General features: G+C 49.7%; 1 protein-coding gene and 1 long non-coding RNA gene across 3 annotated transcripts; one reads left to right on the top strand and one right to left on the bottom strand.

The window, feature by feature from the left end:
* Positions 1–22: 22 nt before the first annotated feature.
* LOC123478607 (uncharacterized) lies at positions 23–9,003 on the bottom strand. 2 transcript variants are annotated; one of them, XR_006653865.2, is made up of 5 exons: positions 7,256–9,003; positions 6,044–6,178; positions 1,110–1,475; positions 197–367; positions 23–102 (listed from the first exon to the last, which is right to left on the bottom strand). It is a non-coding gene; the product is annotated as an uncharacterized lncRNA (long non-coding RNA). The 2 variants fall into 2 exon arrangements; XR_006653866.2 differs by having other exon boundaries at positions 1,328–1,475.
* Positions 9,004–9,466: 463 nt separating this feature from the next.
* On the top strand, positions 9,467–19,790 carry CKAP4 (cytoskeleton associated protein 4). Its single transcript, XM_024579604.4, has 2 exons — positions 9,467–10,090; positions 17,283–19,790. The coding sequence occupies exons 1-2, from the start codon at positions 9,641–9,643 to the stop codon at positions 18,612–18,614; spliced, it is 1,782 nt and encodes a 593-aa protein (XP_024435372.2). The 5' UTR covers positions 9,467–9,640; the 3' UTR covers positions 18,615–19,790.
* The last annotated feature ends 6,250 nt before the right edge of the window (positions 19,791–26,040 follow it).

Below are 26,040 nucleotides of genomic sequence, written 5' to 3'. Positions count from 1 at the left end.
AAACTTGGCAAAGGCAAAATCTGGCTTCGATGCCTGCCACCTGGGCTCAATAGCAAAGATAATCTCAGCCCCTGAGCAGTTTAGCGTGTAAATCAAGGGCAGCTGTTGTGAAAAAACAAAACAAAACAGGGGTAGTCATTTTTATAAAAAAAAAAATCTCATGCAAATCTGTCTACAGAGCGAAGAATCTCCTTACTTGAGGATGGAAAGTGCCATTACTTCTCAGAAGATCCTCGGGCTCTAATTTCATGTCATTGATAGTCACTCGGTGATTGGACAAATATTTACTGGCATCACTCACGTTGGACAACTCCTTTGGAAGTGGCCTCTGCACAGTACTCATTTAAAACCGGTTTTCCATGCCGCCCTGTGTTACATGTGTACACCAAATATTTATTTTAGAATTGCATTCTAATCAGTATTTCTTGGAGGCCACCCATCCAAAAAGCAGTGAGGGCTGGTGAAAAGGGAGAGGGGTTTGGAATCAGACACATGTGGTCTCCAACCCCGACTCTTGATAGGGATGAGCAGTGTGAGTTTAGGCCAATTGCTAAAACACTCCGGGTCCAGCTTTACTTTCCTCTCAATTGAGAATGCCATTCTCACTCTAAAGCTGGTGCTCTCCTCCTGGGAGAGCAGCCTTGGGTTGTGTGGAGAGGAGGAAAGAACTCATTCATTTTGGAAAGCAGGACTTGCGTGGTACTAGAGAGGGGGGAAAAAGGGGGAACGGAGAGAGAGAGGCCTACCTGCCCACGGTGGAGGGTATTTGGGGGAACAATGAGAGAAAACACTGGAACAGGAAAAGAAGGGCCCTTCTGCTCTGTACACTGACCACACACCAAAAGCCCTGGCCTTAGGACAGGTGTTTGGGAAGCCCCTGGAAGACAGATGGAGGGGCTTGAGCTGCAAGGGAAACAAATGCATTTAGAGTCATGTGGTAACTGAATTGAAAGCTTTTTATGAATAGAGTTCTTTTCTGCTTTGCCTTCACTGGACATCAGAGAAACAGATCAAGAGAAGGATGGTATTTTTTTTTTCCCTTGAAGAAAGAACAAGGGGACCTAGCTTTATAGAAACAAGAGGGGCTTAAATTAGACAGTGATACTGACCTCCTGTCTCTGAGAAAAGTGTCCTATGTCATAAGGAGTCTCCTTTCTAAGAGACTTGAAGTCTCCTGGCTGGCAGGGGCTCAGGGAGGAGTTCATCAGTTCATTAGTGACTTTTAATCTCTTCCACATACTGGACAAGTCTCCTTAATTACTGAGACGATCCTTATGTTGGAAAGTTTCCTGGTGAGCTCCTAGTTCCCACACTCCCATCCACTCACTTCTGGGCTGAAACCTTTTCAGAGGCAAATCTGACTTGCAAAGAGCAGGCTCTGAGTTCTGGCGCTGGGTCTCAGGTGACATTCCCCTCGAGGCTGATGAAGATGCTGGGCCCGGAGCCCAGGCACTTGCCATTCCTCTTAAGGGTCCCTATGAAAGGAAGGAGCCCAGAACTGATCGGAAGCCACAGAATTGGAACAGCTAGACTTCCCTCTATCTTTCTGAAGGTTGAGAAATTCAACCGAATTGATCTAATAGCGTGTTCATATAAATAGTTATCACTTAAGGCCTAGGGATTTTCAGAGCAAAGGCCAATGTAAGGAAACAATATGTTTCCAGTGCAGCTAAACTTCACGGGATAGCCAGGCGTTAATGGTCGAGGACACCTGTCTACATGGGACAGTGAGATTCAGTTCACAAAGGAGTTACTGAGTTCTTATTAGATGCCCGGTCTTGGTTTAGGTATTGGGAGGTGGGATGGGGGAAATCCAGACATAATAGTAATAATGACAATGATGATAAAAACAGCAACATGTGACTACATGCTAGGCACTGAGCTCATTTATTCATTCATTCAATAAAAAGTGGGGGCTTCATAAATATTTGTGGAAGTGTTCACTTGCCCCAGCTATGCTGGCTCCTCAAATGTGCCTCAGGGCCTTTGCATTCGCTCTTTTCTCCACCTAGAAGGCTCTTCTTCCAGATATTTGTGTGGCTGTCTTCCTCACTTCCTTCAGTTCTGCACGGAAACGTCACTTTCTCGGAGGTCTCCTTGACCACCCTCCTGCCAGTTCCACAGACTTCCTGTTCCCCTCTCCCCACTTGGTTTTCCCCGAGAACTACCTAGCATACTGTATCTACTAATGTGCTGTTGCCTGGTCTCCCTTGCCGGTATGAGAACTCCGTAAGGGCAGGGATTTTAGGCCATCCACCGCTCTAGCCCGCTTGCTTAAGTTAGATGCTCAAATTTGTTCCCTGTGTGAATGGAATAAAATAATTTCTCAGTGTCAGTTACCCACCCAACAATAAGCTCTAAGGATAGGGCCAGGAACAAGGCAGACAGGTGTTTGCCCTCTGGGGCTCCATGGCCTGGTGGGGATATCACACTAATTACACAGTAATCTCCATGTCACCAAAATAGAGCGTTCTGGATGTTTTACTGATATTATTTCACGGAAACCTCATCACAACCCCAGGCCATTGGTACTTAAGCCAGAGTTTATAGACACTATTTTAGTTTTTTCTATAGCTAAAGCTATCCAGGCAGGCTCTGAATTATATAGGGGCTGGGTTTATTTAGTTGACACATAATAACAACTATGTATATGTAACTTCATTTATAATAGTCTTGTTCATATTCATTACTTTCCACGAATCCTGCACAGTATCCGTCCTACTCTATAAATGTGGATTCAGAGGAATCAGAGAACATTCCAGAACCATACAACCGAGTTAGTTTTCCAGATAGGATCAAACCCAATCTGTATCCTTATTACCCTTCTTCATTCTGAGGAACCCAAATGATGGAGGGACCAGTGGATGGGATGGTTGGGGGATGGGGCAGCCAGTCAGGGACTAGGTTTTCCTAGAGGAGGAGGTGGTTGGGACTTCAGGTTGGAGGGCTGGGGAGAACAGGCTGAACAAAGGCTGGCAGGTGGCCATAGGGCGGGGAAGGTAGGTTGCAGAGACTCCTTGCTGAGAAGGGAGGCACAGTGCCCATACCCCCTTCCCACATACACCCTCCTGGTCATTGTGATTTGACTCTAATAAGGGGTTATGGGAGATTCCTGAGTGAAGTTGGGGCCAGATGAAAATGATCTCTGAGGAATAGGGTTTTTATAGCAACCTCTCCATCCCATTCACTTAGAGACCCATCATATCCACATACCTCGTCTACTTTTTGGTTAAATTAGGAACATACATTTGTAACGTGCTATCGGAACCTATCCCAACACACTGCATTTCCACACAACACCTACTTCTACTAAACTTTCAAACTTTGGCACTTCCCTGATACCCCTACTCCCTAAGGCGTGGGCACTCTGACAGTGTGAATGCTGAGGACGAGAAGCCTACTCTGTAAGTTATGCACTGTTACGTCCATCCATTATGCATTAAGTGCCTCCTGTAATCCAGGCAAATTACCTGGCACGAGGGATAAGGAAAGGAACAGATCAGTATCTGCCCTGACAGCGCTCCTGTGGATGGCAGTTAAGTACTATAAATAGACACTATATCATGTACGTGCCATCACCTCTCTGGGAGCTGGGGGAGCACCCAGGAAGGACACTTATGCAGGTTGGGGCTGGGGGCAGGAAAAGCGTCAAGGAAGCTGAGTTCCTTAAAGAATATGGCAAATTAGGGCCCATGTAGGGACGCCCCATCTGGCTACATGGAGAAGGAAAGGATTTGAGGGAGAAATGAGGCCAGAGAAGAAGGGGCCAAATTATGAAGGGCTTTTTGATGTCATGCTAACAAAGGGATTCTCACTATATATTGCGTGTGTAATAGACGCAGCCGCCTGGTGAGAGGGAGTAGTTGTGCCAGGGAATTACCAGTGTCAGGTTGAGCTATAACCCTGCCCCAGCCTTCCCAGTTTGAGATTCTTCATGCTTATCAAGAGTCTGGATTTCATCAGAAGGCCGACTGGCCCTGGACAAGCTTCCCTTTGCCTTCGTATCCAACTGGTCGAGAGTGCGGGCTCCAGGAGCAGCTGCCTAGATTCCAGCCCGACTCCTACCGTTCTCAAGCAGTGTCACCTTGTACGAGCTGCACGCCCTCTCGGGCGCACTGGATCAGCACCCTGCAGTGCCTACACGGAAGGCTCACTGAGGACGGAAGGAGGTGACACACGGTAAACTCCGGGCACGGTGCTGGCCAACACTGAGTGACTGGCAAATGTCGATGTGCCGTGATGTTGCAGTTCCCCTGCAGCCTAACAGCGTTAGCAACCCCCCCTTCTCTGTCATCACCGGCCCCATCACCGCTGCCATCACCACCATCACCGTCATTCCCATCGTCACACCACGGAAGTCCTAGGAGGTCATCGCTCACTGAGCTCCTCCCTGCATGCTCCTTCCTTGTCTTATGAAAAAGAAGGCTCCACCTACAGGGACTTGAATAATATGAAATTCGTAACGTTTATTTTTGGGCCAGACATTGTTCTAGGTACTCGGGAATAAAAGAGTGAGCTAAATAAAGTTCCCACACATGGAACTGACAATCTAACGAAAAGAGACAGGCAATAAAAACTAAACCAGCAACTACGTAGTAGGTTAGAGAGAAATGAATACTATAGTGAAAAATAAGGCAGGGAAAGAAAGTGTCTCATGTTGGGCACTTGTTATATGAGATGGTCAAGGAAGTGCCCGCCTGAGGTGACATCTGAGGACATGAAGGACACTACAAAGTGGAAGGGGTCGGTGGGGGAGGTAAAGTTCATCAGGCGCAGAGAACAGAATTCTAAAAAGTTCCAGGGAGACACTACCTGGAGCCCTGAGGAGCGATGAGGCGGCCTTTGTGTCCGATGTCGGTGGTCCAGGGGGTGAAGGAGAGGGGATGAGATCAGAGAGGGAAGCAGGGGGTCAGAGCACGGGGGCTGTGGCGGTCATTGTCAAATTTTTGCCTTTCACTCCCAATGACTTGGAAAGTCATTGGAGGGTTTTAGAAAAAGGTGCAACATGATCTGACACATTTCCAGGGATTGTGTGTCATCTGGCCAGTGTGCTGAAAAGAGACCACAGGGCAGCAGGTGCTTAAGCAGAGAGGTCAGTGTGGTGTTATTTCAAGAGTCCAAATGTGAGTTGGTGGTGACTGGGATCAGTGGTAGCAAGTGGTGCAGGTCGTGAGAGGTGGGCAGTGCTGGATATATTTTGAAGGTAAAGACAAGATTTGCTAATGTATTGCATTGGGTGTGGGGGGACTGGGTGAGAGACAGAGAGGAGTCAAGGATCATTCCTGAGCAACTAAATGGATGTTATTGGCACGGGCTGGGGTGAGGAAGGCTATGAGTGAAGCAGATGTGGAGAGAAAATCAATTTAATATTCACATTGCCTCTACAAGGTAGGTCGTATGGTTACCTTAAAAAACTGGGACTCAGTGAGGGGAAGCCTGTGGTCTAGGAGCTACATAGGGTGCTGGGAGCTCCAAGAAATAGTTCCCCTACTGCATGGAGCTACAGGATTTGAAGCTGGGGAGCTGCTGGGAGTGTGAACCATGAGGCTGGTGGGGCAGAGGAGGGGGAGATCATAGCTGAGCCAAACTGTAAGGAAGGCCCCCACCTCTAATACACACCCTGTGTGCAGGGCATTCAGGCTCATGCCTTGGCGCCTGGGTGGAGGGGTGGGGTAGGTCTTATCAACTGGGAACAGAGAAGAGGCAATCAGCAGTAATAGGGGCTTTCTATTTAGGCATTCTAACTGAAATGAAGAAAACCAAGTGGGCTGCAGGCTTACAAAGCTCTACCTTATAATTTATGGTCCATGTAGTCCAGCGGTGTTTTGAAGAGGCTTTGCACAAGCTGGGGAACCATGCAACACATTTGAGGGTGGATGAAGAGGAAAAGGGACAGAGGAGGATAAATCAAGAGGAAAGGAAGGGCAACTTCCTGTAAATGGGTGCTGTGCTGACTCAGAAAATGGGGCAGAAGAATGGGAACCTCCGTGAAGCCCCGTGGGTGCCTTCCTGTCCGAGAAGATGCACTTTCACGACTACTTACCAACCTCCTTCTCTGGGTGCAGCCAAACACCGCAGTGGAACCACGCTGCAGAGGAAAACACTGCCTGCTTTTTCAAGTTGAACACATCAGAGCCTGTGGTCTGTAAGCCTCATATGGTGCTGGAAGCTCTGAGAACTAAGGATGAAAGAAAATCATTGAAACCTAGACACAGAAGGTCTGTGCAGCTACACTTTCCCTCAGTGACTCTGCGAATTGTGTTAGCTACCCTTTATTCAGTGAGCCCTCTCCTGCACCCAGTATTATATGGTGCCTCTCATTTAATCCTCACTACAACCGGGGAAGGAGTTCTTATAACCCCATCTCACAGATGAAGACACAGAGACTCGGAGAGGTCACATTCCCCAGTCTGTCACGACTCTGACTTTGAACCCAGGTCAGTCTATTCCAGACCCTGTGTCTCAACCACTATACTCACTACCTCCCAGAGGGACAGGAGAAAAACTGAAAACAGTAACAGTCCCCTCCTTCTCCCCTCTATCCTTCCAGGGCTCAGGAGAGTCAGAGTTGAAAAATCTCCCATTTTTATATCTGGCCTACAGTCTAAATCAGCTTAAAACGATTTAAATATTTAATTATTTCTGACAAAAATCAGATGACTATTTTCTCTAAGACATAGATTAGTAATAAGAACGGTCTTTAGAGATGCACAAGGGGTGACCTTGAAATCCAGAGAGGAGGTTAAGTACACTTTTCAATGTCACAGTTTGGTGGCAGAACTAAGGCTAACAAAGCTGAGCTCATGCCTCCCAGGCCAGTGCTTGGCTGGGCCCCCAGAGCTGCTCTGCCAGTTATTGCTGTCTCTCCCCTAACACGGATGACTGCATGAAGGATGATAGCTCTTCTGTGTGCCAGAGATTCTAAACACAGTCTGAACTTAACTGGAGTTTCTAAACAAGGGTTTTCTAGCGCCTTCTGATGAGTTAGTGTTCTGTTTTGTTTTGTTTTTTGCCGTCCCCTCCCCACCTCCCAGCCAAGGTCAGAGTTGTGTGCCCTGTTGAATCTGTGTGGAGCAGATGATTATATTTCTAGAACTTACTATAATTTACTCTGGCCTCCCTCACTGTGACTCTTCAGCCTGGCTGGCTGGCTTTTACAGACTTCTGCAATCTGGACCCACTCCACCCAGTTCATATCTTTCTTCCCAATATCGCAGCTCACACCCTTCCTATCAGACAGGTGTCCTGGGCTTACCCCATTTCCGGCCACAGAAATATCCGCTCTGCTCTCCTGCTATGCAAATCCATTCTTCAAGACTTTGCTCAAGACCATTCTGCCAAGAAGACTTCCCCAAGTACAGCCCAGTGGTTTGCTTTCCAAGTTCCCTTGACATTTATGTTCTCAACCATATACTTTAGCCTCAAAATGTTTCTGTACATTTTTCCAAACGTAATGCAGGCCCCTTGAGGGCAGGCATACATGTATTTATTCATTCACTATAGATTTTTTTAAACCCTCACCCAAGGACATACTTACAGATTTTAGAGGCGGGGGAAGGGAGGGAGTGAGACAGGAGAGAAACATCCATCAGTTGCTTCTCCCGCAACCTAAGCATGTGTCCTGACCAGGAAGCGAACCAGCAACCTTTTGGCTTACAAGTCAATGCTCCAACCACCTAAGCCACATTGGTCAGGGCTCATTCACTATAGATTTTAAAAAACACCTTACAAGGAGAGATACAAAGAGAAATATAAGCAAAGGTTGCTTCCTGTCCCCAAAGAGGGGAGACTCTAATAGCTTGCACACATCAGTCTGGCACATAGTGGGACCTAAACAAAGGTTTGCTACATGGAACACATACATACGTTCAATTATTTGCTGTCTCTAAGTCCCACGAGAGGTATCAGGTGGTGTTAGAGGGAAGGTGTCATGAAAGAGGCGGCATTTGAAGTAGGCCTTAAGGACAGGGAATGTTGTTTTAAACCAGAATGGGGAGAACAGGCAGAAGAAACCGTGTTCCTTACAGCACATTGCTAGGTGTACACAGTGCCAGGCACACACCAGATACCAGGTTCAGGAGGTGAGCAGGGGAGTGGAGTTTGGACCCTGCTCCAGCACCAGCTAGCCTTAGTGAGAGTGAGCAAGTTGCTTAATTTCCACGGGGCCACATTTCTTTCCCACTCTGAAGTGATTAAATGGGACAGGCTCTGTTAGAAGTAAATGGTTGAATCTGACCTTGAGCCAGTCATGTGGGGTGGCGGTTCAGCCTCAGTTTCCTTCCTATAAAATGGGTAAAATAATTCCTACTTTACTAAGTTTTTTGAGGTTTTAAGAACACATGTAAGTTGCTAAGCACAATCCTGACATTATTGTATTTCCTTCTACCAAAGTAGGTGCGACAACCCTCTCTGCCTGCCTGTCAGTGCTCCGAGGCTGGTCCCTAGTAGGGGATGTGGGCAGACTGCGGGGGGCAGGGGGGGCGCCCAAAGACAAAACGCAGTTGACAGGGCTTCAGAAAAAAAGACAACAGCGTTGACAGTCGACTGACTGGGCTGAGGGGACGCTCAATATGTGTGTTTCCACGAAGAGACTTCACACAGTCCAAGAATCTTTGCTCACTGTCCCTCCCAATCGTGCCCTTCGGGGTTGACTGGGTTTTATACAGACAGTCCTTTCGGCCTCCGCCTTCAAACCCGAGGGAAGAGACAAGGCCCAGCCCCGTGGCGGGCTTGGAGGATGGTATGGAGTGGGGGGCGGGGATGCCCCAACTCCCAGAGGGAAGGAATGGGGGGTTCTGTTCCCGCCCCCTCACTCCTACTCCCGGCCCGGGCAGGGCTCCTGGGGCTCCCTCCTTCACTTCCTCTCCGCTCGCTGGTCGAGAAGGAAGGAGGGCTCGCGCTTGGCCCACTGCAGCGGGTCATCCCAGGCTCTCCTCCGTCCCCTCCGCCGGGCCACCCCCAGCTCGGCCGCCTACCCCGGAGGCATCTGTAGCCCCCGCCCAGTCGCCCGTCTCGGCCCCCGTCCAGCCAGTCCTCCTCCCCCTCCCTTTGGCCACCTAGGCTGCCGGCCCCCGACTCCGCAGACCCCGCCCGGCGGCCTTCCTCCCTCCGTCACTTCACCCGTGGGTCTCCCCCTGCCCCCCGTGGTCCCGGCTCGACTCCCCCCTCCCCCCTCGGCCCCGCAGACCCCGCTCGGTCACGCCCCCACCCCAAGGCCGCGCCCACCCCCACCTCATTTCCACCACCCCCCGGGCTCCCGTGGACCCCACTGGCCCCTACTCGCCCCGCAGGTCGCGCAGGGCCGCCCCTGTTCCTCGGCCCGCCCTCCGTGGGGTCGTGGCGCAGGGGGAGGGGCCGCCCCCGCCCCCGCGTGCGTGGCAGGCGCTCCCCGCTCTGCGCTCCCGGCCGCCCTTCCCGGGGGGCGGGGTCGGCGCCGCGGCAGCGAAGCCAGCCCCCTCCTCCTTCCTCCCTCGCCCGGCCTCCTTCCCCGCAGCCCGCCCGCCCGCTCCCTCTCGGCCGCTCCGACGCCAGCCGCGCCGCGTGCCGCTCGCCCAGCCCCGGGGGAACCCGAGGAAGTGTCCCGGGCCGCGCGTCCCGCTCGCTCGCCTCGCAGCCCGCGGCCTCCGCCGCCGCGCCCGCCATGCCCTCGGCCAAACAAAGGGGCTCCAAGGGCGGCCACAGCGCCGCGAGCCCCTCGGAGAAGGGCGCCCACCCGTCGGGCGGCGCGGATGACGTGGCGAAGAAGCCGCCGGCGCCCCAGCAGCCGCCGCACCCGCCGCCCGCGCCTCACCCTCCGCAGCACCCGCCGCAGCATCCGCAGAACCAGGCGCACGGCAAGGGCGGCCACCGCGGCGGCAAGTCCTCCTCCTCCTCCTCCGCTGCCGCCTCTTCGTCCGCGGCGTCCTGCTCGCGCAGGCTCGGCCGGGTGCTCAACTTTCTCTTCTACCTCGCCTTGGTGGCGGCGGCCGCCTTCTCCGGGTGGTGCGTGCACCACGTCCTGGAGGAGGTCCAGCAGGTCCGGCGCAGCCACCAGGACTTCTCCCGGCAGCGGGAGGAGCTGGGGCAGGGCTTGCAGGGCGTCGAGCAGAAGGTGGGTACCCCCGGCCCCCGTACCTACAGCGGGGTCCGTGCCCAGGCCCCCCATCCGGCCCCCGAGTCCCTAGGCGGTCCCCAGACCCTCTTTGTAATGGCTGCGGAGGGATCGGCCTCGAGGGATGGACCGCCGCGAGGGTGGGCCGAGGGCCTGTCACAGGGCTCCAGCGGTGACCTGGAAGGAAGCCGGAGGCTTTGGGGAGCCCATTCTTTCTGGGTTAGGAACCGTTGAATGGGCAGAGTTCTCTGGAAAGGGGGTTGGAAGGGAAGCCAGCGCATCCTTGGAAGCCTCTGGCAAGGCCGCAGGTATCTCAGCTCTCCCCGTGGGAGACATCTGAGCCACTTTTTAATAGACCCGGAGCCTGGGGAAGGAAAACCTAAGTAGTCTTACTCATTTGCGAAATTCCAATGAAATAATACATGTCTTTAGGCCCCCTTGTCCTTTATCGGACCAAGGTACCCATGTGGACCTTTGGAAGCAGCGTACTACAGCTTTAGAGGAAAGGAAAGGCCAAGAATAGTTAAGTCATATGGGTGAATAATACCACTTACATGGTGTTTAGGAGGTTTACTCACTTATCTAATTCTCATAGCACTTCTGGGAGAGGGGAGGGTAGTGGCAGTTGTGACTCCATTTTCCAGACCAGAAAACTGAGGGTTAGAGACATTAAGTGAATGGATCAAGACCCCAGCTGGTGAGTGGCAGACTGCATGAGAATGTCTAGGCCCCTGCCAGGTTGGGGTCCACAGGGGCCTATGGCAGGTGTGTGGATGGACCCAACTTGCAACACCGAGTTGCTTAGCGTGCACGGTCTGTTTTTGCACACCGAGTGCGACTCCCTCAAATCTCATTCCTCCGCCTCCGTCCTCCACTTAATGGCATTGCTCAATGAAAGTTGGTTGCCTGATGAAACAAAAAATCCCGCCACCTCTCAGGAGACCGAAACTGCTGCCTCCTTTTCCCAGCATGCTGTTTGCCTTGCCAGGCCCCTTTCTACTTTTGTAGAGTGCTCAGGACTAGGCATTTGCGCTTCAGACAGGCAGAGCAACTGGGATGAGTCAGCCTGCTCGGGCTGCAGGCCGAGGGAGGTGACTTTTGAGTTAAGTAGGCAGTGGTGCCTTGCCTGTCCGGGATGTTAAATCATTCTTAAGCAAATAGACGTGCTGCTGGAGTGGAATCACTAGGCTCCCATTTTTCTCCCTGTCGTCCACCCACTTACTGATCAGTCATAATATTTATTGAAGTCTGATAATCACATGGCTTCGAGTAGGCCCTGTACATGGAAGGAAGCAGAAAAGACACAAATCATGTTTGTGAAGCTGCACATAAGTGCGTTTGCATCAGGGGAAACCGGGGGAGTGTCCAGAAGGGAGAGGGTGTGGAGTTGGCCTAGGTCTGTGTCCTATGCGGGGGTCAGTGGAGATCTCGTGGGTGATCCACAACTTGAGAGAAGGCATGAGGAACACACAGGCAGTGGACAACCTTGAGCATGTTTGAGGGACAGCAGGTGGCTACTCTGCCTGTAATGAGCAACAGGAAGTTGTGGGAGGGGTGATTGAAACTGAGGCCCAAATAGGGGAGGGAGGTCATGAATCCACATTGAAGAAATTGGGCTTTTTTTCTCCACATCCTCCCTGTCCCTCTTATTCCTTCCTTTCTGGTTCCCACCTCTTCTCCATCACACCTCACAATTGCGTACAGATTACTTTCCTCCCTGGGGCGCAGTGTTCCCATCTACACAGGGGAGGGTCCCATCTAGATTTTAGAATCCACCTGACAGTGAAAGTGTCCAACTAGTGATCACTGTTGAAGATAGTGACCTTCCTTCTAATTTAGTACTGTAATCAAGCTGTTACTGAATGCATCATATTTACTGTGCACTCATCTCTTCTACAACAGCCCCCAAAGGATAGTAAGTACGGCTGCCCCTGGAACAACGTGGGTTTGAACTGCACAGGCCCACTTCTGTATGGACTGTTTTTGATATATACATACAGTACTGTAATGTGTTTTCCTATGATTTTCTTAAAACACTTTATTTTCTGTAGTTTATTGTAATAATACAGTACATAATATGGACATGTAACATGCAAAATACGTGTTAATTGACTGTGTTATTGGTAAGGTTTCCAGTCCGCAGGCTATCAGCAGTTAGGTTTTGGGGAGTCAAAAGGTGTATGTGGATTTTTGACTGCCAGGGGATTGGCACCACTAACTCCCGCACTGTTCAGGGGCCAGCTGTGCTATTATCCCCCTTTCACAGATGAGAAAAGTGAGGCACAAAGAGGCTAAGTAACTTTGTGTAGTGACACAGCTGGTAAGTGGCAGGGCTAGGAGTCAAACCACGTTTATCTCCTAGAACACTTTACTCATCTGTTCATTTTTTGTCTTTCCTGTGCCTTGCCCGGTCCGTGGTAGTGCTCAGTGTGTGCTCATCCTGTTGGCTTGGAACTCAGACATGCCCAGGAGAGTACAGGGTTTGCCCCAGCGTGTGGTCACTTGTGCGTGCACCTCTGGGTAGACAGCAAATAAGTTATTTCACACTGAGGAGTGATGGATCCTCCAACAACCTAAGCTTGAACCCTTTTTAAACCTGATATAAAGCTTGGTTGGGGCTGGAGTTTGGTTCTCAGCAGGGACACATACTTAACAGTGTTATTATACATAATTAGTATTCACTATTATTCATAGTATCATACCTACAGTGTTATTCATAGTTCGTATTCACATATTAACGCCAGGCATTCTGTCAAGTGTTTCCCAGCCATCCTCTGAGGCAGGTACCATTTATTCCCAGGTGGGCCAGCTGAGCCTGGAGTTACTAGTTCAGAGTCACACACAGACCCTAAGTGGTGGAGTTAAAGGTCCCAGGTTGCCTTGGTGGTTCCAGGGTGGCCTAAAGTGATTGTAGGAATCAGCCTAGGCCTGGTGGGGGCAGTTTAATGAGACTACTTGTTATTTGTTGAAGAATGAGTTCACTGATCATATTTCTTTGTTTTCCCATTTGGCTCTGGACCAGGAGCTAGGGCTTTGGGTCTAGGCAGCATCTCCAGTGCTCCTAGTGCTCTTTGAACACACCTCTGCCTGAGCTTATCAGACAGAGGTTGAAGCTCAGGTTCTGAAGTCACACATTCTGGGACTTTGGTGCTGGGCTCTGCCACCTCTCGGTCTCCTCACTTGTAAAATGGAGATCAGTGGGAGCCGCCAATGAGATGAGACGATGTCCCTTTTAACTCCACAGCTGTCAGACTTCCATTCAACTTACGGTAATTTCTGACGGTTCTGAGTGATGGCTGTTCTGTGTCTTCGTTGTAATTGTGATGTGGTTGTGTGAGGAGGTGAGTGGTGTACCTGTGCCGCCATCTTGACCGAAAGTCAGAGAGGGTGTCTGAAGTACGGTAAGCGCGCTGTTGAATGACCGCCATCCCCCTTCCCCAGGTTGTGAGCTCCTTGAGGACAGATATCCAGTCTTAGCTGTTGTTTTATCTCTGACATGTTGCCCAGCACCCACCACTTAGTGGCATCCTGCATATATTGGGGGAGCACATGCATCTGTTGCATATTAGTTATAATAAGGGCTTTGCATATAAAAATGAACAACCAACAGCATCAGTAGGGGGACGCTGTGTTCTTTTTATAGTGTTGGGACTTGGTTGGTTTGGCTTCATCCATAATTTCTGATCTAGTTCCTTTCCCAGCCATTCGTAAAAAGCCAGCCCAGGATGTGGGTGATGGTCAGGGATCAGAGAGGAAATGGACCAGCTTGGTCTTAATTTGTCTTTGCTGTGTTAATTCATTTATTCTTCGATTCATTCGCTGGTGAATGCCTGCCATGTTACAGGTACTGCACTCACCTGCTCATGCCTCTATTCTGAGAGCAGGCAAGTACTGTGATTACATAACCTACTTTCAGAGGTGAGCTCTCTCCAGTGTTCTTTATAACTCAGGTTATATTTGGTTGGGCAGGGAAATTGTCTAATATCCTAGAGTCCCTGAGAACCATAGTCTAATTTGTCTTAAAATCACAGGCTAGTGGAAGCCAGAAGGGACTTCAGAAACCTGTTTGTTAATAGACAAGGAGCTTGGGACTTGGGAAACCAGTGTGCCCTCTTTGTGCTTATAGGGGTGGTTCTTGGTGGGGCTGGAACTCGAACCCGGGTGTCCTGTCCCCATTCCTGTAGCGTGTTCCCTTTGGCATTGGACTGAGGATGGTCTAGGAATCCCCAGACTTCTGAGCTACTTTAGAAGAAAGATGAAACAATAATGAAGATGATAGTTACCATTTATTGATCATTCTCTATGTGTTAGGCACAATGTAAGCACTTTACGTAGATTAACTCACTTCGCCCTCACAAGACAGTCCTGAGTCGGGGACTTTTGTTCCCATCCTGCAGCTGAGGAAACCAAGGCATGGATAGGTTAAGTAACTTGCCCACGATCACATGGCTGGAAGTGTCCCGGCTAGGCTATGGATGTAATCCCAATTTCAGTAATTATCTTTTTTTTCTAGTTTCATCTGATCACCACCCCTTCCCACCTCTTTTTTAGCGTCTGGAGTCAGAAGCACTCTACTCCACTGCTCTGCTGGGTACCTACCTGGTTTCTCTTGTTCTCCAGAGTTTGCCAGTTTGGGAAAATGGCCCAGGTCTTCCGAGTGGCCGCAGCATGGGCAGAGAGGCCGGCCTGTCCTTAACCAGAAGATTCAGCGGGCTGAAGTGGGTGCAGGGCTTCAGATACTGTTGGAGTGTGGTTCCAGGCCTGCTGAAGGGCCCCAGTTGCCCTGGCAGACCCAGCAGACAGTGAACTAGGAGCTGCTGGGTTGGCCGAAAAGTCCGTTACGTTTTTTCTGTAAAATAAAAGGGACAGTTTTCATTTTCACCAATAACTTCATTGATTTAGATATTTTGAGTATGTCGGCTATCTCCCACCATTGTCCTCTTGCGGGTAGAGGCCAGGGGTGCTGCTAAACATCTTCCAATGCATGACACAGCCCCACAGCAAAGAATTATTTGGCCAAAATGTCAACAGTACCAAGACACTTTGCAAACCACTTTTGACACATTCTATCAGTCACAGCGCCTTCTCCATACACTGCAAAATCATGTTTTGCATTTCAGTTGCATTTTACTTTTCTTGAAATAATAAAGCATACTACACCGAAAATGTTGCATATTTTCTTCCATCTTCAATATAAAAATGGCTGCACAAAAATTCATCAGTTTTGATAATTTTTTTAAAATGAACAGCTGATATGGCAGCTGTCACAACACCATCTAACAAAATTGTTTCAAATGAAGTTAAAGACAACTAAGCACTACTAGAGCCATTGTATGGAAAAAATGAAATGGATTTTTGGCCAACCCAATAATTTTAAAATTAATCTCTGACACACCAGGTCATCCAAAGTATTTTAGGATTTATTTCTAAGAAACAAGAGTTCCTTTCCTCTTCTTTCCTTGTTTTTATTATTATTATTTTGACAAAACGTATATTATCCCTAACAAAATTAACAATTCTTTTTTAAAATTTATTTTTTTATTTAGAGAGAGAAGGGGAGAGGGAGGGAAAGAGAAACATCGATTTGCTGTTCTGCTTATGCATTTGCTGGTTAACAGGAATTCCTGACTGTCTTCTAATACCCAGTCTCTAATGAGGTTTCCCCAATTCTCTAAAATACGTCTCTTTCACAGTTGGTTTGTTTGGGTAAGGATCCATTTAAGTCCACACATTACTTTTCATTGATGAATCTTAAATTTCTTTCAGTCTGTAATAGTCTCCTGTTTTTCTCCTTTTTAAAAAAAAAAAAAGATTTTATTTATTTTTAGAGAGGGGGAAGGGAAGGAGAAAGAGAGGAAGAGAAACATCAGTGTGTGGTTGCCTCTTGCGTACCCCAACCTGGGACCTGGCCCGCAACCCAGGCATGTGCCCTGACCGGGAATTGAACTGGTGACCCATTGGTTCACAGGCCAGCTCTCAGTCCACTGAGACACACCAGCCAGGGCTCTTTATTCCTTTTAAAATGCCATTTACTTGTTGAAGATCCTGGTCACTTGTCCTATAGAACTTTCCACCTTGTGAATTTAGCTGATTGTATCCTCCTGGCATGTTTTGCTCGTGTATGTTTTCTGTGAACTGGTGATTAGAGCTAGAGACTTGATAGATTAAGTTCTTTTTCATCTTCCCCCTGTGTGTGTGTTTGTGTACACACACACGCGCGTGTAAGAAAGCATTCCAGGTGGCCCCATGTACCAGATTAGGATAAAGCCGAGGCCACGAATCATCATCTGTCAGCTTCTCAGTACATTGAACCAGCTCCTTGGGGTCCTTCCCAGGTCAGACCTTGTGCAGGGTAGAATTTATCAGCATCCTAAGGTATTTACTAAGCCAGAGCATGCTGAGGGACCGTGGGGCCTCCTGCCCCCGTTTGCAGGCAAGGACAGTGACTGGTTCAGGGCCGCACAACTACGAGTGGTGAGCAGAGACCTGAGTCCTTGTCTCTTCCCTCAGCCCAGTGTCTCCCATGTGTCTCAGCTTTCTTCCCTGTGAAAACTTGTGAGGCTCTTTCACTTGGAAAAGCTAGAAATGTAGCTCAAAGTGTCTAAAGGGGGGTGGGGAGAACTTATTGGCTCAAACTAGAGAGTAAAGAGTAGATTTCTTCAGGTGTAGCAGTATCCAGGGATTCAAATTGTGTCTTCAGACCTTGATCTTATCATCTTGTTTCTCAGTTCTGCTTCCTTTGTGTTGGCTTGATTCCTAGACCTGCGTTCTTCCTCTGCTAGTCTGCATAGCTCAGCTCCAGGCTGCCCTCGTTCTGTGGCTAGCAGTCCCTTGTAGAGGGAGAGGTTTTCTTTCTAACTAGATTTAACAGGAGTTCTGGAATTGACTTGGCCTGCTTTAGGCCACATACCCATCCCTAGGCTCCACTTTTGGGCAGCAAGGTGGATAGAGTGCTGGTTGGTCAGGCCTGTGTTACAAACCATCCCTGGAGCACTTGGAGGGGGCCCCGAGGTTGGTCCCCCAAACCACAGGGATTGTGTGTGTGGTAGGGTAGTTCTGTAAAGGAAAGCTGTGGAGCCATTTTAGAAGAGGAAGGACCTGGAAGCTGGACAGATGGAAAGAAAGATATCCATAGTTGTGTTGTATAACCCTCATCAGCTCTTCTTAGTTAACATCTGGACTTTGGTTACAGGTGCAGTCTCTGCAAGCCACATTTGGAACTTTTGAGTCCATCTTGAGAAGCTCCCAACATAAACAGGAGCTCACGGAGAAAGTCGTGAAGCAAGGGGAGAGTGAGATCAACCGGATCAGTGAAGTCCTGCAAAAGCTCCAGAATGAGATTCTCAAAGACCTCTCGGACGGGATCCATGTGGTGAAGGATGCCCGGGAGCGAGACTTCACGTCCCTTGAGAACACGGTGGAGGAGCGGCTGACAGAGCTCACCAAGTCCATCAATGACAACATCGCCATCTTCACAGATGTCCAGAAGAGGAGCCAGAAGGAAATCAATGACGTGAAGGCAAAGGTTGCCTCTCTGGAAGACTCCGAGGGCTACAAGCAGGATTTGAAAGCCTTGAAAGAAGCTGTGAAGGAAATACAAGCCTCTGCGAAGTCCAAAGAAAAGGACCTGGAGGCCCTGAGAGGCACCCTGCAGGCCATGGAGTCTGATGTCTACACCGAGGTCAAAGAGCTGGTGAGCCTCAAACAGGAGCAGCAGAAGTTCAAGGAGGCGGCTGATTCGGAGCACCTCACATTGCAGGCCCTCACGGAGAGGATAGTCCAGTCCGAGGAGTCCACTTCTCACCTTCCGGAGGAGATCAAGAGACTCGAGGAGGAGCTGCGCCAGCTGAAGGCCCAGGCCCTGAGGCCGGAAGAAGATGGGGTTTTCAAAAATTCCCACGCCCTAGAAGCGCTCCAGAAAAAGAGCGAGGGCTTGGACTCCCGGTTGCAAAGTGTGGAAGATGGGGTCCAGGCTGTGCAGGCAGCCTCTGCGCGGCACAGCGAGAGCCTGGAGGCCCTGCTGGCCAAGGGTGAGGAGTGTGAGCAGCGCCTGGCTGCCCTGCAGGAGCGCCTGGACGGCCTGGGCTCTTCGGCCGAGGAGGCGGACAAGGGTGGCCTGGCCAGCACCGTGAGGAGCCTGGGGGAGGCCCAGCTCTCGCTCTACAGCGATGTGGAGGAGCTGAAGAGAAGCATGGGCGAGCTCCCCAGCACGGTGGACATGCTCCAGAAGGTTCAAGAGCAAGTCCATGCGCTGCTGGGTCAGGACCAAGCCCAGGCAGCCCGCTTGCCTCCTCAGGACTTCCTGGACAGACTTGCTTCTCTAGATCACCTCAAATCCTCAGTCAGCCAAGTGGAGTCGGACTTGAGAATGCTCAGGACTGCCGTGGACAGTTTGGTGGCATACTCAGTGAAAATAGAAACCAACGAGAACAACCTGGAATCAGCCAAGGGTTTGCTCGACGACCTGAGAAATGACCTGGATAGGTTGTTTGTGCAAGTTGAAAAAATTCATGAAAAAGTCTAAATGGATTGTGTTTTTCAGGGTGCGGATTGAAAGTCCAATTTCTCATGACCAAAAAAAAAAAAAAAAAAAGTGTTGTTTTCTCCCATACGGCCCCCCGGCCCCGCCCCCCGCCCCCCACGTTCTTGTCCCCTCTTAAAGAGCAGTGGACGAAACTTGGAACAGCACAGCATTTTGTATTTCTGTGCCCGGTTAACTTATTTACGATTATTACCACACACCACTGGTTTCTCAAGCGTTCTGCTTCTGCTTTTGGTTGGTGTCCTGAAGGCCCAGCCTGTGTGGACCAGAGGTGCCTGCCTGTTAGCAGGGATGCCTCCCGTGTCAAAGGAGAAGGCTAGTGGCTTCATCCGAGGATTAACAGGAGCAGATTAACCTCAGAAAAAGCCTTGCTGGCTGGCAGATTTCAAGTGGGGGGAAAAAAAAAAGTGAGGGGAGGAGGCATTTTTCTTCCTAATTGTCTTTAAGGAAAATTAATTTTACTTTTTTTATACTTCCGGCCGAAGTCTTCAGGGGATGTCACTCACATTTTGTCTTCCACTTTAAACTGGTTACAATGCATCCGTGCCAGCTCTGAGTAGGGAGGGGGAAGCCCCTCGTGTGTTAGTTGAAAGAAGCAGCTGCTTGACTGGCCTCCCGTGGTGTGGGTGTCTTCTTCCTTTCCCAGTCATCTCATGGTCTCAAAGGTAACTATGCAAAGAATCCAGACGGTTCTGAATGTGAAGGCACAACACCCCCACAGAGTCCCCTGTGGCTGACCTGTGTCACCTCTGGGTAAGGTCCCCAAATAATGCATAGGTTTATAATCCCTGAAAGGAGGGCAGTCCTTGGATTCTTTCAGGAAGCGTATCATGGGGGCTCTTCACAAAGGCACGGGCTTTCTCCCTGGGGAGCGGAGGCCAAGTCTCTTTATTTTGCCCCAGTGGCTGTGCAGAGGTCTGCGGTCAGAGCAGGCCCCTGTCTGGCAGTGAGGAGCGTGTGCATTTTCTGTAGTTGGCTGTTTCCCTTTCCCTTTGAGCTGTACTGTTCTTTAATGGCTGTCTAGCCTTTCAAAAAAAGAAAAAAAAGAAAAAGAAAAGAAAAATTTAAAAAAAGGTTTGTTTAGTTTACTGTGAAATGAACTGTATGGCTTATTTACAGTATTTTTAATTCTTAATAAACACTTGAGCTTTGTTACAACTTTTCCAGAGTGGTTCCTTTCTGAGAATTTAGTAGTTTTGTGTATTTTATTAATGTGTGGTATTGAGGATTGGAAAGACAGGTAAGTTTAAGATTTCCAGACTCTGTTTTTCAATTCTGAAACCAAGATGGCCTCACGCAGGCCTGGGGACATACTTTTGATCGACTATTAGCAGGTTTGTCTCTAGGTTGTTGCTTGACTCCAACTCTTGTTAGCCGCAGCAGAGGGTCTCTACCCTGACTACCCCTGTAACCTTCTGGAGCTTTAAAAAATGCCTGGGCCTGCCGCATGGGTTTGGGAGTACGTGGGTGTAGAGAGGGCTGGCACTGGAATTTTAGAGGCACCCGAGCTGACTCCCGTGCAGCCAGGTTTGTGAGCCTCTGTCTCAGGCCATCTGAGCAGCCTTCAGGCCGTCACAAACGCAGGCACATTGGCTTCCCATGCTGCCGTCCCTACCAGCGAGTACAGGGATGTTGATGGAGCACCTGTGTACCAGCATTGTGCTAAGCGCTGCATAGGCCTCTGTTTATTCTTCCGAATATTTCCGGGCGGCAAGCATCATTGTTTTCCATTTTACAGAGGGGCAGCAGGCTGGGAAGCTTCGCACAAGATCGTTAGCTGGGCCATGGACGTGGCAGGGCTGAGATTTGAACCCAGTGACTTAAAAAAACAAACAAACTTATTTTTAGAGAAGAGAAGGAAGAAAGAGGGAGAGCAAAAAAAATCAATATGTGGTTGCCTCTTGCACACCCCCTACTGGGGACCTGGCCCATAAACTAGGTATGTGCCCTGACTGGGAATCGAACCGGCAATCCTTTAGTTCATAGACTGGTGCTCAGTCCACTGAGCCACACCAACTAGGGCTGAACCAAGGGTCTCTTAACAGCATCCTTCACCTTCTAACACTGCCAGTGCAGGAACTCTTCTCCCACCTGGGCAGTAGAGGGGGAGCAGGAGCTGAACGTCTGTAGCTTCAGGCCCTCTTTTCTGGCCAGAGGGCTTCTCCTCTCTCAACCTCCTCCGTCAATCATTCTGGTCCCTGAGGCAGCATCTCTTCTGAGGTCTCACACGCTGAGCACGTTTTCCCCAAGGCAGGTCGCAAATGAGGACGGGCCCTTCGTAGGTGTTGGAGATCATTTGTATTTTTGTTTGAAAATCTAAGAGTTGGTACAGATGCTACAATAACTAGTTTTGCCCTTGTTTGGGGAGCAGGTGGAGCAACATAAAATGCACGGACAAAGTCAAATTCAGTTCTTTCTCAGGGTGGTTGGTTGCATCAGGCACATTCTTGCTCTTCCACCATTTCTGCACTCTCTAATCTCAGACTGGAGTATTAACAGATTCTTATTTAATAGAGTAGAAAGCACCTACAAGGTCAGGGAGGTAATCAGACATAAATTCAAGTGGTGAAAATGAAAGGGCTGCCTTCTGGATTCACATTCCTGATGCTGGGGCAGCTGCAGCTTGCTCTAACCCCAGAGAACAGTCACAGCTCGGTCTTGTCCACGTGTCTGCTCGTCCAGTGGCCATTTATTGAGCCCATAGCTGTGTGTCAATGAATTCAAGATGTCCCTGATAGGATCCTTGTCCTGCGTGCCCGCATTCCAGTGGGGGGGGGGGGACAGTTGGGGAACCTGGTAGATGTAAGGAATTACAGGTGCTGTAGCCAGGTGTAATAGGGCACTGGAGGGAGCGGCCAGTTCTGCCGGGGTTGGGCTAGGGGTGGTTAGAACAGGTTTGCAAAGCCCTGTGGGAAGTCCCCTGGAATGCTTCCAGGAGTGATGGGAAGCTTCCGGAAGCGAGGTTGCCTCGTGTTTGAATAGGGAATGTGCACAAGTTATTGAAGGTGTTGATTGAATTGCAGAGGCCCCAGCACCCTGATCAGAGGCTGCCGTGACCTTTTCCCACGTGAGGGTATCAGCACACTCAGGAGTCTGCTCTACCCTTCCTGGGTTGGTTAGCGTGGAGGAGATGGGGAGGGGGGCGACGATGCTGGTGATGGTGCCTCACAGGGTGGTGGTTGGTTTGAATGGTTTGAATGAGGTCATGGGTGGGGAGGGTTGAGCTTAGCACCACACCTGGCACACAGTAAGCGTTCCAGCGCTTGTTCCTGTGCAGCCTACCCAAGGTTAAAACACTGAAATAGTCAGTGCTGCCTGGTAAACAGCTGTAGCCCTGAGCCCCCTGAGCGCCTGCCCACCCTGGGACTGCTAGACCTCCTCCCAGTCCAGCAACTTAGAGATGAACTAACACCCCGACACAGCAAGGGCCTCCGGGACCCTGCTCCAGCCCCGTGGCTGGCATTGATTCTAATGGGGGTGGGGTGGGCGCCCATGCTTTACCAGTGGTTAAATAGTTTGAAGTAGCCCCATGTCTTCCTCAAAGCATGTCTCTGCTCCACTGACCTATTTTTCCCCCAGTAACATCTGGACACACACACACCCCCCCTCACCAGATGTCTCTCACTGGGCTCTGAACTGAAACCATGGCTTCCCCCCAGAGTAAGTGAAACCACTGACCCCCTCACTGCTTGAGCCGTTAACTCGGGAGCCAGCAGCCCCTGTCTCTGCCTCTCCACAGCCATCCGCCCCACCTCTCTCGGCCTTCCCTCCACTCCATTGTGAGGTGGTGCCTGGGTTCCTGCAGCAGCCCCCTCGCTGCACGCCCTGCCTGTTGATTGAGACTGGAAATGTGGTCTCTGCACTCAGTATTCATTCAGTAAAGTTCAGAGAGCACCACTCTGTGCCGGGAACAGAGGAGGTGACTGAGAACAAGACAGACACGGTTCCTGTCTTCCTGACACCGTCGGGCTGGGAGGAGGCCAGCAGTAAATATGATCTAAATGTACAGATTGTAGCATGTGTCCTGAGGCACAGGGACAGCCCCCAGTTGGCTTCCCTGTCTCTAGCCCAGCTCTCGTTCAGAGAATTCCCCACAGGTGACCAGCATTGTCTTTCTCAAAAGAGATCTGCCTGTGTCCCTTCCCCGTTAAATCCTTCAGCGCCTCCCCTTTGGCTTCAGGAGAAAACCCCAGCTCCGTGGTGGGGCTGAGAAGGGACTTCCTGGCTGCTCTCTCTCCCTGCCATCGGCTTCATCTTCCATGAACTCTGCCTGGAGCTGCACTGACCACCTGGACCATTCCTCATGTGCTTCTCGCTCGGTCACCGGGTGCCTTTGCACATCCCTCTTCCTCCCACTAGAGTTCCCTGCCTTCCCGTACACACTGGAGCCACAGACCAAACGTGGGCGCTCTTCCCGTGGGATCCCACACTCCAGGCTTCTCGCTGCCTGTCTTCCCAGGGGATGGGGAAGACACTCCACGGACGATAAGGTAGTGTCTTCTTTCTCTGTATCTGCAGAGATCACACTGTGCTTGACCCACATCACCGACAATAGAAATAACTAACATTGATTGCGCACTTACTAGGTGCCAACCACTGTTCCAAGGGTTTTGCAAGGATCAACTCATTCATATTGTTACAGTAGTGAAGGTACTACTATTACCCCCATTTTACAGATGGAGAAACGGAGGCACAGAGAGGTTAATAACTTGCTCCAAGGGCTTACTAGTCCCAGAGAAGGAGGTGGCAGAGCCAGATTCAGAACCCAGTGTTCTGAGTTAAAAACCTGTGCTCTGAGTTAGTCTAGAGCTGGTTTCTTTTCTCCACTTTGGAACACCTCGTACTTTGGGGATTTACTTTTTATCGAAGTGTAGCTTCTGTGCTCTAAGGTGTACTTGTCTGAAGTACTCGGCTGAGTACATTCCCACACACGCCACGCCACGCCACGTACTCACTGCCAGGTGAAGATATTCCCCACTCCCAGCCCTCCGGAGGCTCCCGTGCCCCTCGGGCAATAGCTCCGCAGGCCACCACTCCTCCGACCACGATCACCACGGGCTCCTTTTGCCCAGTCAGGGTTGTCAAACTCATTTTCACCGGGGGCCACATCAGCCTCGCGGTTAACTGCAAAGGGCCAAATGTAACTGTAGGACTGTATAAATGTAACTACTCCTTAACAGTTAAGTGAGAGCTCGGTGTTGCTGTCAGGTAGAAACAAGGTGCCGGGCCGGAAAAAACAAGGTGGAGGGCTGGATTCGGCCTGTGGGCCTTGGGTTTGCCACCTGTGCAGTAGATAGAACCATAGCATGCAAGACCTGTAGTCCTTTAAGAAAAACAACAGCCTGCCTGGTGTGGCTCAGTGGATTGAGTGCTGGCCTGTGAACCAAAGGGTTGCCAGTTCAATTCCCAGTCAGGGCACATGCCTGGGTTGTGGCCAGGTCCCCAGTGGGGGGTGCACAAGAGGCAACCACATATTGATGTTTCTCTCTCTCTCCTTCCTGCCTTCCCCTCTCTCTAAAAGTAAATAAATAAAATCTTTAATAAAATTAAGAAACTATGCAAAAGAATACTAGCTACTGTACTGAAAGTATCAGTAAGTGACTAGGGGACAGAATATCCAAATTCAGATTTTTTGATTTCTTAAGCTACTGTACTGAAAGTATCAGTAAGTGACTAGGGGACAGAATATCCAAATTCAGATTTTTTGATTTCTTAGGCTAAGTCAGGGCTGCTTGGGCATTCATATTATTCTTAATACTTTATTCTCTCCACATTGAATTATGAAAATTCAAACAGAAAAATGGAAAGAATTGTCCAGTGAGCACTCATATCTCTATTTCGATAGCACAATGCTGTATTTACACATATATATATATATCCATCTCCCCATATTCTTGATACCTTTTTACATGTCAGAAATATTTTGTAATTAAAATTTTTTTTAAAAGGGGAAGAAACAACATAGGGAAATACACTTCTAGGACAGAAAACAAACGATGACCTCCATAGACTTCATGGAGTGCCATATTTAAATACGATTAGTTAGTTTTCATAACAATGGTAGCTGAAGAGCCATGTGGCAGGCCTTCGCTAAGGCTGAAAAGGGTTTCCAGTCTAACTCCCTTATTTTACAGATGGGGAGACTGAGTCTCAGAGAGAAGAAGCTGCTCCCAGAAGCTCACATGTTAACTGTTCACGAGACTGAACCTTGTTCCTGCTTATCTCCCCCACTATTTGTTCTGGCTTCACCCAGGGCCTAAGCCAAGATCCTTAATGCCCACAAGGAAGGGAAGGGTCAGGGCAGCTGAGTCCCTGCAGGCAGCAAACTGCATTCTGGGTGGGAAGGGAGCGGCAGCTTGGCCAGCTGAGCGTGTTGGTCACGAACACTCACAAGCAATATTTGTTGGGCAATGGCCTATGGGGAAACCTCGGCCTCTCTGTTTGAATACCTGGTAATGGTCTGTTGAAATGCCTGTTACCAATCGGGGGTAGCTGCCTGGTGTCACAATGCTTGCTGTCCCAAGGAGTCACTCTTAGAAACTCAGGACCACAGGTCTTTCTCTCTCATTCGCTGCCGTGGTTGGTCCTGGTTTGCTCTCCTGGGGCCACTGGAGTTGTAACAGCAGCAGCAGGCAGGGTGGAAAAGACCTGGAAGCTGGTCCTGGTTCTGGTCTCCTTGCCTGTGTTGCCTTGGATAATTCACCTCTGTCTCTGGGCCTTTCTCTCTATCTGTAAAGTGAGGTGGTGATAAGATGACCTCCAAGTTCTCTTCCAGTTCCACCTTTCTTTGACTTTATCATCAAATATGATTCTTTGGGAGTTTCCTGTGGGCAGCAGGAGCCCTGAGGGAAAAGGACGAGAGAGTGGGCAAATCCCTGGAGGGGGGCTGAGGGCAGGGATGACTTCTGTCGTAACCAAGGCTGGATTCCTAGCTTGCATTAGTGTCTGGTATACAGTGGGTGCTCAAATACTTTCTTTTTTACTGAGGTGGGGCCAGTGATTCATTAGATTTGTTATTGGGGATAGTTGCCAGGCTGGGCTGACATCTTGTAAAACTTCACCTGAAGTCTGTTTACTTTCAGAAGATGCCTGAATCACCAGCAGCAAATCTAAAGTAGCTCAAACGTTTGAATGTTCAGCTGGGGAGTATCCCTCCATCAGTAGGACTGGAGCTTTCAAGTACCAGAGATGCCACTTGAAGTGAGAATTTAGCGCCATCTAGTGTTTGAGTTGGAAATCACAGAAGTGGTTTCTTTTTTTTTTTTTTAAGCTATTGTGTTTTATAAGAGGGATAAGTCCAGTTGCACCATTAAAATATACCAAGAAAATCACTATTTAAAAGGCCTATGAGTGCATTTCTATGTGGCATAAACACTTTGTAATATGTTTACTCTCCCCTTAATTAGTT

This window comes from Desmodus rotundus, chromosome 3 (genome assembly GCF_022682495.2).
Source record: "Desmodus rotundus isolate HL8 chromosome 3, HLdesRot8A.1, whole genome shotgun sequence".
Classification (NCBI taxonomy): domain Eukaryota; kingdom Metazoa; phylum Chordata; class Mammalia; order Chiroptera; family Phyllostomidae; genus Desmodus; species Desmodus rotundus.
The sequence above is the reverse complement of the archived record's forward strand: the minus strand, read 5'-3'. Positions and strand labels throughout refer to the sequence as shown.